The sequence below is a fragment of the Mustela putorius genome, unplaced genomic scaffold, assembly GCF_011764305.1.
Source record: "Mustela putorius furo isolate JIRA1106 unplaced genomic scaffold, ASM1176430v1.1 tig00000813_pilon_pilon_pilon, whole genome shotgun sequence".
Classification (NCBI taxonomy): domain Eukaryota; kingdom Metazoa; phylum Chordata; class Mammalia; order Carnivora; family Mustelidae; genus Mustela; species Mustela putorius.
The window spans coordinates 5094657-5110435 of NW_025421485.1; the positions used below are offsets into that span (position 1 = coordinate 5094657).

General features: G+C 53.7%; 1 protein-coding gene and 1 non-coding gene across 3 annotated transcripts; both read left to right on the plus strand.

Annotated features, from left to right (window-relative positions):
• Positions 1 to 2141: 2141 nt before the first annotated feature.
• Positions 2142 to 9871, plus strand: ODC1 (ornithine decarboxylase 1). Of its 2 annotated transcripts, XM_045084882.1 has the most exons (12): positions 2142 to 2278; positions 5186 to 5333; positions 5602 to 5736; positions 6000 to 6173; positions 6358 to 6530; positions 6946 to 7080; positions 7197 to 7278; positions 7470 to 7553; positions 8246 to 8408; positions 8491 to 8603; positions 8688 to 8902; positions 9397 to 9871. In XM_045084882.1, the coding sequence occupies exons 3-12, from the start codon at positions 5635 to 5637 to the stop codon at positions 9539 to 9541; spliced, it is 1386 nt and encodes a 461-aa protein (XP_044940817.1). In that variant the 5' UTR covers positions 2142 to 2278; positions 5186 to 5333; positions 5602 to 5634; the 3' UTR covers positions 9542 to 9871. The 2 variants fall into 2 exon arrangements, with proteins under 2 accessions (XP_044940817.1, XP_044940818.1); XM_045084883.1 differs by lacking the exon at positions 6000 to 6173.
• Positions 3748 to 3880, plus strand: LOC123393322. The gene has a single exon (XR_006608090.1). It is a non-coding gene; the product is annotated as a small nucleolar RNA SNORA42/SNORA80 family (small nucleolar RNA).
• Positions 9872 to 15779: the final 5908 nt, after the last annotated feature.

Genomic DNA, 15779 nt, shown 5'->3' on the forward strand with positions numbered 1-15779 from the left:
CAGCTGAGTGGGAACAGGACCCTTGATCTGACCCAAAACGTTCCCTTAATGGCTGGAGACACGGAGGCTCAGAGGGTCAGGGAGGTGGCCAGGTCACACTATGAGGGCAGCAAGCTACTGGCAGGACAGGGGATGACCATGCTTCCCTCCACTCCAGGCCGCTACCAGGACCCCACAGGATGAGACATCTGGTCCCTGCTGCCTGGAGGAGGCTGCAGAGCAGGGACAATGTTCTCCTGGCAATCACTGGCTGATTGACCTGCCAAAGAGAGCCGAGGGTGTGGACACTCTTCCCCACTTGGCCACGGCACTGGACCCGCGAGACTTCTGGAATGTGAGGAAAAGTCTGTCATTGGGACAAAATGTTTCTTCACAGAGGGGGTACAAATACCAGGGTGCTTCCCGTGAGTCTAAAGCTGTCTCATTTTGCGTCTGGGCTGTCCGGTTCTCTGACGGGGGCTGTTAATCTCATCCTAGGGTAGGAATTAAGCTTGTCAGGGTGGAGATAACTCCCTGCCTCCCTTCCCCAGTTGAGCCGTGCTAGGTACCCACCCATGGGCTGCTCAAGGACTATGTAAAAAAAAAGTTGAGCAAGGTGTGCCTCAGGCCTGGGGACAGTGCAGGGGAAGTTTTTCAAAACCTCACAGGGATTTTGCAGCTGTAAACATCCTTGTATCCTCTGGTCAAACTTCCTTGGAGGCCCAGAGAAGGGAAGTAATAGCCCAAGTTCACGCAGCACTCCTGCACCAGGGATGGGGTACAGCACTGAGCTCCTCCAAGGTCCCTCTGCACCAAACTGGCAACCTGCCTGGACTAGCGTCCCATGCCCTTTAAATCCTCACGGGGACCCTGCGGTGGGGCACACCCCACACTCGAGGATGGGATGTGACTGTTGCACTTTGTCTTCAAGGGAAAGAATGATAAGATGAAAGAAAAAAGAATTGCCCCACATTCCTTCTCCCCTCCCTGGGGTCAGCAGGGGGGTGTGGCCCACATCCCAGAGAGGCATCGTCCTCCCCCACGGACTGCATACTCAGGGATAACCGAATGCCTAGGGCTTGGCCTCCGGCTTCATTGTGCAGCCTGTCGCTGTGCGGGGACTTACAGGCTCTGCCCAAACGAGGCACTCGCACCTGCCCTTAGAGACATCTAGTCACCGCGAATGCCGTCCACAATGGTAAAGGGCAGTGGAGGGACTTGGTGGCCTGTGGTCTCTCTACCTCCTTCCCCTAAGGCCCCTAGACAAGCCTCTGGCTTAACACCGCCCGCGTGTCTTCGCGTGGCGGTCGCTGCCGGCCATCCAGACGGAACACACCTGGATACGTTGACTGGCGCCGTGGGAGCGGCCCGAAGCGGGGCCCCCGACTTGCCAGGTGACCCTCAGCACGCACCTGGCCCCCGTCTGCGTCTGCGCCCCATTCTTGGGGTGAAGCCAGAATCGTCACAGGTCCCCTCTCCTAGGACAGGAGGCGCCTGGCAGGAGGGGCCAGAGTCCACTCGGGGTCCACGTGGCCCGCTTGCGCCCGCGATCTCCTTTCTCTGCCCTAGGACACGAGGCACTCAAAGCCAAGAGGAAGAACAGTTCTGCCCAGCGCGGATGCTGAAATTCGGCCTGGTTCGCCAGCAGGCGCCCGCTCGTGCCCCTAGGCTGGCGTCCCGGAGCGCGGCGGTCGCCGGCGGGCCCAGGACCTGAGGCGTCGTGCGCGTGCGCGGACCCGCCGCAGGGCCGGGAAGGGCGCGAGGCCGCCAGGGATGCCCCGCGGCGTCGTGCGCGTGCCCGCCGCAGGGCCGGGAGGGGTGAGGGGCCGCCGGAGGCGTCCTGCGGCGTCGTGCGCGTGCGCGAATCTGCCGCAGGGCCGGGAGGGGCGCGAGGCCGGGGGCGGGCCCGCTGGCGCTCGGAGCCGTGACGTTGAGGGCCCGCGCTCCCCATCCTCCGTCGGGCCGCGGGTTGGCCGCCGCGGGCGCGCTCCGCCCCCTTCCTCGGAGGACGCCCGGACGGAACCGATCGCGGCTGGTTTGAGCTGGTGCGTCTCCATGACGACACGCGCGGTGCTATAAGTAGCGGAGCGGCGGCGCGGCGGCTTTGTCAGTCCCTTCAGCCTCCGCCGCCGCCGCCCCTCTGCCAGAGCTCCGGCGCCACCTCGGGCCGGCGGTCCTCCGCGGGAGGCAGCGAGGCGGCGGGCGGCCGGCTGACGGGGGCGGCGGGGCGGCCGGCGGTCCTGCGCGCTCGGCGGCGGCGTCTCCATGGGGCTGTCCCGCGGCGCCCCAGCGCTCTGAGGTGAGAGGGGGCGCGTCCGGGCGGTTGGGAGGCGGGAGGGGGGACGGCCACGTGTCCCCGCGCGGCGGGCCGGACGGAGGCCCGGGGCTGACCCTGCGCCTGGAGCTGCGAGGGGCACGTGGTTGTCGCGCCGACCGCGGGTCCCTGACCCCCCTACCCTCCGGGGCCCGCGTCCCTCCGTGGAGCGGGACTTCGGACCCCTGATCCTGCGCGCTCCGGGCGGCCACCCTCGGCGCGGCCGGTCCTGCTCCGGATCGGGGCAGCCAGGGCTTGGGGCAGCCCGGGCCGGAGGGGACTGCGTCTCCCCTCTTCCACCGCGGCAGTGGGGACTCGGAGCCGGAGGCTGTCGGGCAGGCCCGCGGTTCTTTCAGCCGCTGTTCTTTTTCTAAAACCCATGCGGCCAGCCCGGCAGCAGGTGCAGGAGAGGGACGAGCGGGCCCGAGCAAGTCTCGGCTCCCGTCGCTCCGCTCACTTCCATTAGGGTGAGGCAGGCCATTGCTGCCTCCCTGCCGCGGAATTTTCTCTTAGTGTCTGTGTACGGAGGAAGCGACCCGATAGAGCCGCTCTCCGGAGTTGCTGGAGCTCAGATGGGAGAGAGCCTTGTCTTGACAACGGCAGTACAGTCTCCATTCGTTGTGCCCTAGAGTTGGCTCTGTGAGGAGTCTTGGGATGACTTAGAGATCTAAGAAGGGTCTAGAATATGGAGATCCCAGGCCAGGCAACAGATTGACCCGTAGGAGGCAGCCCTTAAGGTTTTCCAAACAAGCTGATGGTGGTGTTTTTGAGAATCCGAAATAATGGGTAAGTGTGGGGAGCGGAACTTTTTAGAAAGGTCTTGGGAGCACAAAGAATGGGTTGGCTTTATTTAAGCTAAAATTGGGCATGGTTTAGTTGACTTGTGAAATTTTGTTTCAGTTTGCTTAAATTGGTCTCTGTCTCTTGTGTAAGACTTCCCGGCTGGCAGGAGACTTCCCAGTAGGAGAGTGGTGTCTGTGCACACTGACCCATCCTTTCAAGGGACTTAGCTCTTGAGAACACTGAAGGGTGAAACTGTGTTGCAAGTTTTCAAAATAAAGCTTTAAAAGATACTTAACAGTAACATTTCAAAGTAATAATTTCCCAAGTTTAAGCTTGAACATTGCTTTAAAGCTCTCCTAACAAGATCCTAGCTAAAGAGTCCAATCTGTTACTGTGTGAACCTGCCTTCAGTGTGGAATATACCCGTCCCCTTAGACTCTTGACTTCCCCTAGAGGTGGTTTCAGCAACGTAGGAGGTTGACAATGCCAGAAAGTCACAGTAGATTAAGTCTTAGAACAAGTTCTTCCTCTGGCTCAGTCGGTAGAGGATGTGACTCTTGATCACGGGGTTGTAAGTTCAAGCCCCACGTTGGGTGTAGAGATTTTAAAAAATAAATAAAATCTTAAGAAAGGGGGGAAAAACACACACAACAAAGGACAAGCTGTACCGTGCATGGGTTTGGATTTATGGCAGGCTCGTCCCCCTGGGCCTCTCATAGTGTCCCATGCCAGAGCAAACCGCGGCCCCGAACCATTGCCTGGCCTCTGCCGTAGGCTACAGGCACTGAAGCGGGTCGCACAGTGAAAAAAAAGTCCTGCCCAGCAGAAATTACATAGGTTAAAATCAGTAATTTGTGTCACATTTTGTGAAGACCCAAGGACAGTGGCTCTGAATGTTATGAGCTTTATTTTTGCTTATTCGTAATTCTTGTCTGCCTCCTTATTTTTGTTATTCATAAAGTTAGCCAGAAATTACTTCCATGTGATTATCGTTCATTAACTAAGCAAGGACGAGATGAGATTTGCAGAGTCGCTGACTTGATCGCCAGCTCTGGTTTAAATACTCTGATTTCTGATCAGACACAGGAGCTGTGATACATTTTGTTGATAATGAAGATTGCTTACTGTAAAAATACATGTTTGGGGGGTGCGCCTGGGTGGCTCAGTGGTTTAGGCCTCTGCCTTAGGCTCTGCTCAGGTCGTGATCTTAGGGTCCTGGTGATGGAGCCCCGCATTGGGCTTCTCTGCTCAGCAGGGAGCCTGCTTCCCCCTCTCTCTGCCTGCCTCTCTGCCTACTTGTGATCTCTCTGTCAAAGAAGTAAAATCTTTTTTAAAAATATGCATGACCTGAAAATAAAATAGCATAAAAATGAACTCAGAATATTCTTAGGAAACTTCAGAGCATCAGGAAGTTTAGCCTTAGACATTTCCACAATGCCTTTCAGTCATTAAAACTTCTGTGAAGACTTAGGGAAAACAGAAGGTAGATGTTTATAAGGCGCCTTTTAGTAATTACTGAAGTGTTCTCTTAAGCTTCTAAAGAGTTAACATATCCCTGAAATCAAATAAACTGGCCATTATAAACAATTTTTCTGTTTTAGTGAAATGAGGATTCTGAAACCTGCTTTCTATAGATTTTTTAGCATGAATATTTGAAGTGCTTATTTTGAGGTATATAGTAATACATGTAGGATTTTAGCGTTGGGGCGCCTGGGTGGCTCAGTCATTAAGCCTCTGCCTTTGGCTCAGGTTATGATCCCAGGGTCCTGGGCTGGAGCCGCCATCCGGCTCCCCTGCTTTAGCAAGAAGCTTGCTTCTCCCTCTCTTCCTCCCCTGGCTTGTGTTCCCTCTCTCGCTGTCTCTCTATCAAATAAATAAATAAAATCTTAAAAGATTTAGTGTGTTGCTTTGAGAAAGTCTAGTGTTGAATGTGCAGTGTCCTTGGATAGTGGAGAGGTTTCTGGAATCCTGTGGCTTACGCCCAGAAGGAGGGGATTCCGAAGTCCAGTGGGTGAGCCAGCGATCTCCGGAGAGCGCCTGTGCAGCCCTGCTTTCTGTGTGCTCGCATCACAGTCCGTGCCTGATCTTTCCATTTGATGCCTTCCTAAGGTGGACAGCAAATTCGGTGTTGATCACACCATTCCCCCTGCTGCACTGGGGCGCACGCATCCTCGGCGGGATTTGGAATTCTGGAGAATTGCCTTTGTGAGAAATTGGCCACCATTTCTTTAAGTTCCATTTCTCCTTAGTTTTCCATGTAAGTATTCATGGTTGTTGCAGGTTATTGTTAACAATTACTGAGTGTTGGGGGCTCCTGGGTGGTTCAGTTAGGCCTGTGCCTTAGGCTCAGGTCATCCTGGATGGAGCCCCACATCTGGCTCTCGGCTCAGCAGGGAGTCTGCTTCTCCCTTTCCCTCTGTGTCATCCCCCACCCCACCCCGAACGGTCTTGCTCAAATATTTTTTTTAGAAAATGAACTGAGTATTGCTGTGGCTTCTGAGTAAATTTTTTCACCTTATTTGCAGTTTGTTACGTTTTTGGAGGAACTTCAAGAAACCATGAACAACTTCAATAATGCGGAATTAGACTGCCATTTCCTCGATGAAGGCTTTACTGCCAAGGATATTCTGGACCAAAAAATTAATGAAGTTTCATCTTCTGTAAGTTTAAGTCCGTGCTAGCAGTGCAGCTTTAAAAATCCTGGGCACCTGAGTGAGAAACTTGAGTGGGGTCTTAAGGAAGTAGAATGGAACATGGCATGTTAGGTAATTCAGAATTTATTAGCTACGAATCACTCTGTGGTAATAGTGACCAGGGTAAAGAAAAGCGGGTTCCTTGAGACTGATGGGAATGACAGGGGGAGGCTACATGTGGGAGTGTGATTAGGCCGCTCATGAGTTCCCTGCAACCACTCTTGCTGTAGGATGATAAGGATGCCTTCTATGTGGCCGACCTGGGAGACATTCTAAAGAAACATCTGAGATGGTTAAAAGCTCTTCCTCGGGTCACCCCCTTTTATGCAGTCAAGTGCAATGATAGCAGAACCATAGTGAAGACCCTTGCTACCATTGGGACGGGGTTTGACTGCGCCAGCAAGGTAAGCAAAGCAGCGGGACTCGGGGTGATGATTTCAGATGGCCCTGGTGCTCCCAGCAGGGCGGGTCAGAGTTGGGTTTCTTGGGCAATAGACAGCAGTGAAAGTGGGGGGGCTGAATTCCCATTTTCCTGTTTCTTTCTTTGATTGGCTTCATATCTATCAATAACATACTCCTGTTTTTCAGACTGAAATACAATTGGTACAAAGTCTTGGGGTGCCTCCAGAGAGGATTATCTATGCAAATCCTTGTAAACAAGTGTCTCAGATTAAGTACGCTGCCAACAATGGAGTCCAGATGATGACTTTCGATAGTGAAGTTGAACTGATGAAGGTTGCCAGGGCACATCCGAAGGCAAAGTGAGTTGTGACTCCTCGTTTGTGGGCAGGTCACATACGAGATCTACACGTGGTATCAAGATTCTGTACTTGAGTATAAAGTATAGGAGTGTGCTGATCAGAGGCAGAGTAGAAAATCTCAAATCCTCTTGATGAATAAAGCTGTAGGAGAGTCTTGGGGCGCCTGGGTGGCTCAGTCGGTTAAGCGTCTGCCTTCTGCTTAGGTCGTGATCCCAGGGTCCTGGGACTGATCAGGGAGCAGAAATCTGCTTCTCCTTTTCCCTCTGTTCTCTCTGATTCTTTCCCAGGTAAATACAGATTCTTAAAAAAGTATGAGACTCAAATCAGAGGGTATCAGTCACAGATTCTTTTTATTATAATCATGGCTATCAGTGGTCTTCTTTCGGGAAATTTGATACACTTTTTCTGCTTCTAGGTTGGTTTTGCGGATTGCCACCGATGATTCCAAAGCAGTCTGTCGCCTCAGTGTTAAATTCGGTGCCACACTCAAAATCAGCAGGCTTCTCTTGGAACGGGCGAGAGAGCTGAATATTGACATCATCGGTGTCAGGTGAGATCCTGGCGGTGTGCAGAGACTTAAGATACTGGACAGTGCATATCTCAGGTTTTTCTCGCACTATGAATAGCGATTTTCAGAAATAGCATATTCTCCTCTCTTTGCCCCAGCTTCCACGTGGGAAGTGGCTGCACCGATCCTGAGACCTTCGTGCAAGCCATCTCCGATGCCCGCTGTGTCTTTGACATGGGAGTGAGTATATGTAAACCCAGTTGCGGGCTGTGGGCTGGGGAACAGGGCTGACGGTAACAAGCCTCAGTTCTAGAATTAACCTTTTCCAAAAGTCACTGCATATTCCAGAGGCTTAAACCCAGCTGCTGCATACATTTTTACAGCTTGTTACTGATCTGGCTGCTTGATTGACTTGACTTTCTTGACTCTAGGCTGAGGTTGGTTTCAACATGTATCTACTTGATATCGGTGGTGGCTTTCCTGGATCTGAGGATGTGAAGCTTAAATTTGAAGAGGTAATTTATAGCAGAAATACAGCTATTTTTAGCAAGTTCCATTTTCATGTATTTCACACTTAAGTGTTTTAAGTAATAACAAAAGAAATTGTACAAACATAAAAATGTTTTGGTATATTTTCAGTGAGTTCTGTTATTTAAAATTGTATTACATGTGCTTTGGTTTTCTTAACCACAGTGAGTCCACTTCCCCTCAGATTGTGGGAAATAGTTGAGTAGGAAAGAGCATGCAGACTTCGGTACATCATTACCCCAAATAGGGTTTTCTAAATTTTGTACTTCCGAACATTTTAATTGTTTTAGTCACTTACAAAGTTAAAATGGACATCTTACTAAATACGGGCCATTTTGCAGTGGTTGAGTTTATGAAATAGATCCACTTTTCTTATTACAGTTTTGTGAGATGGGCAGAATAGAGTCTGTCCTATTGACGTGTATTTGGTAGATTAAAATATTTAGGCACCTTCATACCTCAGTAAGCAGTAATAAATTTAAAGCGTTGTTTGATAGAATTCTGCCCATCAAATCCCAAAGGGAAATCCATGTGAAACCGCAGGGAGATGCTGCTGTTGGTTTTTCTTCCGCTGCTGTTGCTCGACAGTAAACCTGCCTGCTGCTGGCGTCCTGTCACGGCGCTGGTTTTCTCTCTGCGGTGAGCTCTCCTTGGTGACACCCCTCGCTGTCTCTCGCAGATCACCAGTGTTATCAACCCAGCCCTGGACAAGTACTTCCCGGCCGACTCGGGCGTGAGCATCATAGCCGAGCCTGGCAGATACTACGTTGCATCAGCCTTCACGCTCGCAGTTAACATCATTGCCAAAAAACTCGTATTAAAGGAACAGACAGGCTCTGATGGTACGTATAAAGGCCGAGTCATCGCACACTTAGCTGTACGGTGGTAGAAAAAGTGGTAATTGAGACTCTGGTGTCCTTCCAGATGAAGAGGAGTCCAATGAACAAACCTTTATGTATTACGTGAACGATGGCGTGTATGGCTCATTCAACTGCATCCTCTATGATCACGCACATGTGAAGCCCCTCCTGCAGAAGGTACCCTCCGAGCACGGTCCGCACAGCAGCGAGGCTATGGTCATAGCGAGGGCAGCTAGGTAACGTTTTTCTCTCTCGATGCAGAGACCCAAACCAGATGAGAAGTACTATTCAACCAGCATATGGGGACCAACGTGCGACGGCCTGGACCGCATTGTCGAGCGCTGTGACCTGCCCGAGATGCACGTGGGCGATTGGATGGTGTTTGAGAACATGGGCGCCTACACGGTCGCAGCTGCTTCTACTTTCAACGGGTTCCAGAGACCGACCATCTACTACGTGATGTCGGGGCCGACGTGGTTAGTGACGACGGCGCGTGTTTCTGGTTTGACAAGAACAGCTTTCTCCTGGGGTTTCTGCTGGCTCTTGCCTGGTTGAGTCAGAAGAAAATCATCTTGTTTAGGTGTAAATACTAAAAAGGTTTTTAAAAGTAGTTCTCTGCCTGCATTAAGAATATATGCTTGAGGAAATTTAGAAAATATAAGTGGAAGATTCCTCTGGTGATACTAATCTGTATTCTCAGATTTTTATAGAGGTGTAACTCTTCCAAAAAAAAAAAAAGCCTGGGGTATTTCTGTGTAAATAGAGTATTGTCACGAATGCACATGACTTGTGCTTTCCCTGTTACTGAAAGGGTGGTCCTGAAGACAGGCTTGTTTCTGGAATGTGCTGACTCGCTTCCTGGGGAGGTAGTGGCCGAGGGGGCACACAGGCTCTCGGGGAAGGGACGCTCTGGAGGCCGCCTGGTTCCGGGGGACTTGAGGTTTCTGAACCTGCCACTTCTATCTCTCAGGCAACTGATGCAGCAGATCCAGAGCCGCGACTTCCCGGCCGAGCTGGAGGAGCCGGACGCCAGCCCCCTGCCCGTGTCCTGCGCCCGGGAGAGCGGGCTGAAGCGCCCCCCGGCCACCTGTGCCTCCACCAGCGTTAACGTGTAGGTGCTGCTCCTGTAGCTGTTAGCTTCGAGTTGAGCTTGGATTGGGGGATCGGGGGGGACTGTAACTTAATTCCTGCTAGTTTTGAGATGTCTGTAAGTAGGGTCGGCACGGATGCAACAGTGTGGAAGACGAGGAGATGGGGTCACTTATCTGTGTTCCTATGGAAACTATTTGAATATTTGTTTTATATGGATTTTTATTCAATTTTCAAACATGCTACTAAGGGGCGCTCCTCCGCTGCTGAGCAAGCATTTGTAGCTTGTACTTTGGCAGAACGGGCCAAAAGCTTAGTGTTGTGACCTGTTTTAAAAATAAAATATCTTGAAATAATTGGGCATTGGAGAGTTTTTGCAGCGTGTCCATTCCCGGTGGTGTGCCTCGAATGTGTTTTATAAGTGGGAATTGGTCCCAGTAGCTGAGAAGGTTGTCCCAGAGAACTTAGAAGTTGGTGGTTTTCAGTGTTTTGAAAATGCATCGAAATGCTGTCTTCCTGCTCAGCGCATCCATTTTGAGTCTGGGAGTCTTGTATGAAGTTTGCTGTGGATCCTCACACAGAAGAGAGGGTTTGGCCCACACATAGGTGGAGGGAAAAGCGTGGGTGACACAGGCCCTGAATGTCCCCAGACGTGGCTGTGCGGGAGCATCCAGAGCTCTTCGTTGCCTGCGGGTATCAGGGCTGTGCCAGAGGAGGACCCGTGGAGCCCTGAGCGCTGCCGCGGGACAGATGTTCCTTCCCGCTAATCTTCTCTCCAGGACCGAGTTGCAGAGCGGCAGGTTAGGAATGTGGTACAACACTGGGCGGTCAGCTCATTTAATAAATTCCGCAGTTACCCTGTGTTGTAGGTCTCTCCTCTCTTAGACTTGGACCGCTGGCCTTTTATATTCCCTTACTCGACTCGTACCCCTCCTGCCCACACTGTGGACCCCCTCAAGATCATCATGTCCAATCCTGCAGTAGCCATATGCGGGGAAGGAAGGTGTGCAAAAACCAGACGGGGCCCTAGTAAGCCCCTGGGCCCTGCTGTCACAGAGCAGTATTGTCTCACCTACCGGGGAGGTGCAGCAAGACCAGAGTCCAGATGGCAGGGAGTGCTGTAGAGTGGATTCCAGGGGAAGGACCTGTTTCCTAAAAACCACCTTCCCTGCCCAAGACCTGGGTTCCCCATGGGCACTGCATCGCTGTGGTGGCCGAATTTCCTCTTCCCATTGCTCAGCCAGGCTCAGGCTGGGCGTGTCACCAGCTCTGCTCTCCCTAGACCTGAGGATACGGTTTTAGTTGTTGTACATACCAACATACATCAGAAGCTACAAACACAATAGTTCTGACTAGAGTCGGGTCCAAGGGGTGGGGGGAACCTCTCCGACTGTCCCACTTCTGTGAGCACATCCTTTCCTGATTCCTCAGGACATTCAAAATAGAGGAATTGGTGTTGAGAAATGGGAGCAAGTCCCCCAGCCTGGGATCTTGGTAAACGAGGACTTCAACGTGAACGGAAGGGAGGGAGATCTCACAGTGGCGCCAGTGAGCTTAGATGGAAGAGAGAGAGGGGAGTGTGTACTTCCCACTCATACGCCAAGGATCTGGAAAGTGCTCTGCTCTCAGCCAGTCCGTCCAGCTGGGCAGCGCCAGTGGGACAGAAGCCACCCCAGGTCATCCTGTTCCCACCCACACGACAGCCTCAGCCTAACTCCCGACACCCTGCTTATACACTTGTCAGCTGACAGGGCTTCTGGGATTTGCCAAGGCCATGTTCGGGTCTGGAGGATAGTATGGCCTGGACTGGGCGAAATGGCCTTCTCTGTCCTTAGACCCGAGAGTGGGCAGATGAGTTTGGCCAAAGAGGAGGAGATCTGCTGGGTGTGTGTCCACTCCAAGACCCCGCAAGTCCTCGGTTGCTGCGTGTAGTTACCTACGCCAGGTGGTGAAGAAAGATGACGCTATCTAGGGGCACCTGGGGGGCTGGCTGGTTGAACGTCTGACCCTTGATCTTGGCTCAGGTCATGATCTTGGCTGTGAGATTGAGCCCAACGTCGGGCTCAACACAGAGTCTGCTTCTCCCTCTCCCTCTGCTCCTCCCCATGCTCTGGGGTGCCCTTGCTCTCAAAAAAAGCCATTCACAGAAAACTGACACTCCCAGACTTTAGAGTGTGAAGTGACTGTGGCTCTGGGCCTGCACTAGGCAGCCGGGGGGATTTTCCTCCTGAGAGTGCCGGAGACTGGATAATAGGCTCCCCACGGGAAGAGACCCGGGGTTCTCAAGCTGTTGGTTCCAGGATGAAGGCGGGTCTCAGCCCATCGGGCTCCGCGTTCGGTTCACTTGGGGACCATCTTCTGAGGGCAGGTTGTGGGGCCCGCCCCGCACTCCAGAGATGGGGTGGTGGGGATGGGGGGTTACGGCCTGGGAAGAGCAAGAAGGGCCTCCCCAGCTCCTCATGTCACACATTCGGGGTGAGCGTTTTCATGAGCAGACACAAAGTTAACACACTTGAAGTCAAAAAGGTAAGAGACAGAACTGTGTGACCTGAGCTGCCTTTTTTCATATTAGCCGGGCTCTGGTCAGTAAACAAAACAATATGATAGCAGCCGAGACACAACATGGACTCAGAGAAGTCTGAGATTTCCAGACTCAAATGTGCATGACCACGGACGGTCCTGTGTTGGCGGGAGGGGGGGCAGATGAAGGGGTTTCCCTGGGTGCCAGCTAAGCAGGGCTGCTTGCCCCGGTTGTCGAGAAAGGCGACGGCGGGAGCCCTCTCTGCAGGCCATCGGGCCACATCGCAAATAATCCTAACTCTCTGACCCAGCAATTCTAAGGATTTGCTGACAGAAACCCCTTTGCGGGCTCTTCCCTGCACTGTGACCACACGTTGGAGACACCCCCATAACCGTCGGGTACGGACGGGCAAGGCATTCGGTGGAACGGGGGCCCGTGGCCGCTCGAAGCTGCCAGAGCTGACGGGGCCCGCGTGCCAGCCCGAGCGAGCACAAAGAGCGTGGGGAGAGCAAACATCCAGCAGGCCGCGCGTGTGAGTGTGTGTGCGGGTGTGTGTGCACATTCCGCCCTGCACAGAGCCCTTCTGGACGAGCAGACAAAGGGGGGGGGGAGGCTGGGGCCCGAGGAGACTACACAGCCCTGGACACGGGTCCGCGAGACTCATCTTAAATCTCGAGCCTCCCAAAGGAGGAAGAGGCTCAGAAGCCAATTGGTCGAGCCCTGTCCCACGGCGGAAGCCAGAGGCAGGCCCTGGGACTCCCACGTCCACCTGGCGCCTCTCCTAGCCCACAAATGCGTCACTGAACTTGAAGCCAGAGGCTTTCCAGTCCCGCACTGGCGGTTGTTACGAGGGAGGGTCAGTGAAGCCCCAAATGTAGGCCCCCGAGTGAAAAACGCTTGAGGAGTCTCGCTGCTGTTGCTGGGGCTGGAGGCTGGTTCCATCCCCGCGGCTCACTGGAGGACGGGGAGGGTCATGAGCGGACGGGCCGGGGTGGGCTGGCCTCCGCAGCTTCTGACCCGCCCTGGGGACCGCGCACACTCAGCTCCCTGCTTGAGGAGTAGAGTTGCCAGACTCAGCAAGTAAAAATTAAAGAAACTGCATGGGACACGTATCTCTTGTCTGAAATTGAAATTGAACTGTGTAATACTATCAAAAAGGCCTCGGAGTCCTGGGTATCAGGAGCCCAGCCTCCGCCTGTGTGTGCGGTGTGGCCCACAGAAAGGCGCTCCTCAATGTTCATAGCGGCAATGGCCACGGTCGCCAAACTGTGGAAAGAACCAAGATGCCCTTCAACGGACGAATGGATAAAGATGTGGTCCATATACACGATGGAGTATGATGCCTCCATCAGAAAGGACGAATACCCAACTTTTGCAGCAACATGGACAGGACTGGAAGAGATGATGCTGAGTGAAATAAGTCAAGCAGAGAGAGTCAATTATCATATGGTTTCACTTATTTGTGGAGCATAACAAATAGCATGGAGGACATGGGGAGATGGAGAGGAGAAGGGAGTTGGGGAAATTGGAAGGGGAGGTGAACCATGAGAGACTATGGACTCTGAAAAACAATCTGAGGGGTTTGAAGGGGCAGGGGTGGGGGTTGGGAACCAGGTGGTGGATATTGGAGAGGACACGGATTGCATGGAGCACTGGGTGTGGTGCAAAAACAATGAATACTGTTACGCTGAAAAAAAAAAAATTAAAAAAAAAGAAAAAAAAAAACAAAAAACGAAAGGCGCTCCTCAGAGCCTCAGTCTCATCTGCCAAGTGGAACAGGGACAGAAAGCTACATGAAGGGGTGCCTGGGTGGCTCAGTGGGTTAAAGCCTCTGCCTTCAGCTTGGGTCATGATCCCGGGGTCCTGGGATCGAGTCCCGAGTCGGGCTCTCTGCTTGGCAGGGAGCCTGCTTCCTCCTCTCTCTCTGCCTGCCTCTCTGCCTACCTGTGATCTCTGTCTCTCTGTCTGTCAAATAAATAAATAAAATCTTTAAAAAAAAAAAAAAGAAAGAAAGAAAGAAAGAAAGAAAGAAAGAAAGAAAGAAAGCAAGCTACATGAAGCATGTCCAAGAGGCTCTGAAACCGGGCTGGGAGGCCTTGGGGATTGGCACCCCCAAGCCTAAAACCACATTCCCAGCCACAGCCACCAGGGGGCAGCAGCACCTCGTAATCCAGGCTCCTCTGCCCAGCTGGGAGCGTGACCCAACTGTCAGGTTCCACAGTCACTTGGCAAACATGAGACCAAGGTCCCTGGAGAGCCCTGACTGTGCCAGGAGGTCTGTGGGAAGAGGAGCGTGCTCTGGCTCAGAAGGAAATCCAGGGCCAGTCACAGTAGTGGATCTGGGGCTTTGAGAAAGGGGCTCCAGGCAGCCTTGGCCCCAACCAGGCCATCGGCCCCCAAAACTCATCCTGAGCCCCCATAGGTGAAACTCATCCCCCAGCCCAGCCGTCGCCCCTCCTGCCTCACACCCGCTGCCCCAGCCTTTTAACAGCCTTGCCGCCCACGCCTGTCCGGAGTGGGTAACACCCCTAGCCACATCCTGAGTGACCGGGGGGCTCTGCCCACTAGCCCTCGTGCCCTGGACACAGCCCTCCCTGTCCTCTCCTATAAGATGGTGACATTGAGGCTCGGCCTCCCTGCTGCAGGGTGGGGTGGGGGAGGCAGAGGGCGCTGCTCTCATGGGATCCCCACCCACTGCGCTCTCCTGGGTCCAGGTCCCCGCCCACCTCCATGCTTCGGTACCTAAGGCTACCAGGCTTGCCCCCTCCCTGTCTTTGTGCATGGTCCCCGGCCCCCGGGTTCTTCCCACACCAGAGCTGCCTCCATGGCAGTGTGTGTTGGGGGGCAGGGGTCCCTTCCTAACCCTGGCTCTGGCCCCGTGGCCCCCACATCCGGGGGATCGAGGAAACACTTGGCAGCCCTCCCTCTGAGCTGGGGAGTCTGCAGGACAGGTGTTGACTCAGGCAGTAGCTTCCCCCTCCCCCAAGGCCCTGCAGCCCTTCCTTCTGGCAGCCGATGTGCAGGGTCAATGTCACCATCTTACAGGAGAGATCAAGGAGGGCCTTGTCTAGGGTCACGGGGCTCCTCAATGTCCAAGATGAGATTCGTTCCTCTGCCCCGGTGTCTGGGGTGGCCGTGGCTTCCCTGCAGCTCCAGGGATAGGGACGGGCCACGTGCTGAGTCTCAGTCATCATTCCCCGTCGCTAACCCCATGCTGGGCCAGGCACTGGATCCAAGGACAAAGGGAGGAGCTGGTTGGACAACCCGAGGTCAGTATGAGGGAAGCGGTGCTGTGACTGAGGGGAGCCTGGGGGGCTATAAGCCATCTGGGCGGAGTCAGGGATGGCTTCTTGGAGGAAGGGGTATTTGCATGTAGTCTTGAAAAGGGCCCGGAGTGTGGGTAAGCATGCGGTTCAGGGAGGACGAGGCAGGAAGGCCGCTGTCCTCGAAACTGGGGACAGGAGCCCCAGCAGCCAAGCCGGGCCGGGCTGAGGGCACAGGGCTTTCCGCCCCACACACTAGGATGGGCGGCCGGGGCTACCACTCAACGCAGCCTCACCCCTGTCTTCTGGAGCCAGCCACTTGCCCACACAGGCCCAGGCCAGGTGCAGCGGACCCTGGACGCCACATCTGCGTGGGACATGCCCGACTGTGTGACTGTGACCCCTCCACACGGGACGGACACACGCTCCAGCCTGGACCGGCCAGGCTCCCATCTGCGGAGGCTCCGGAACCAAACACAC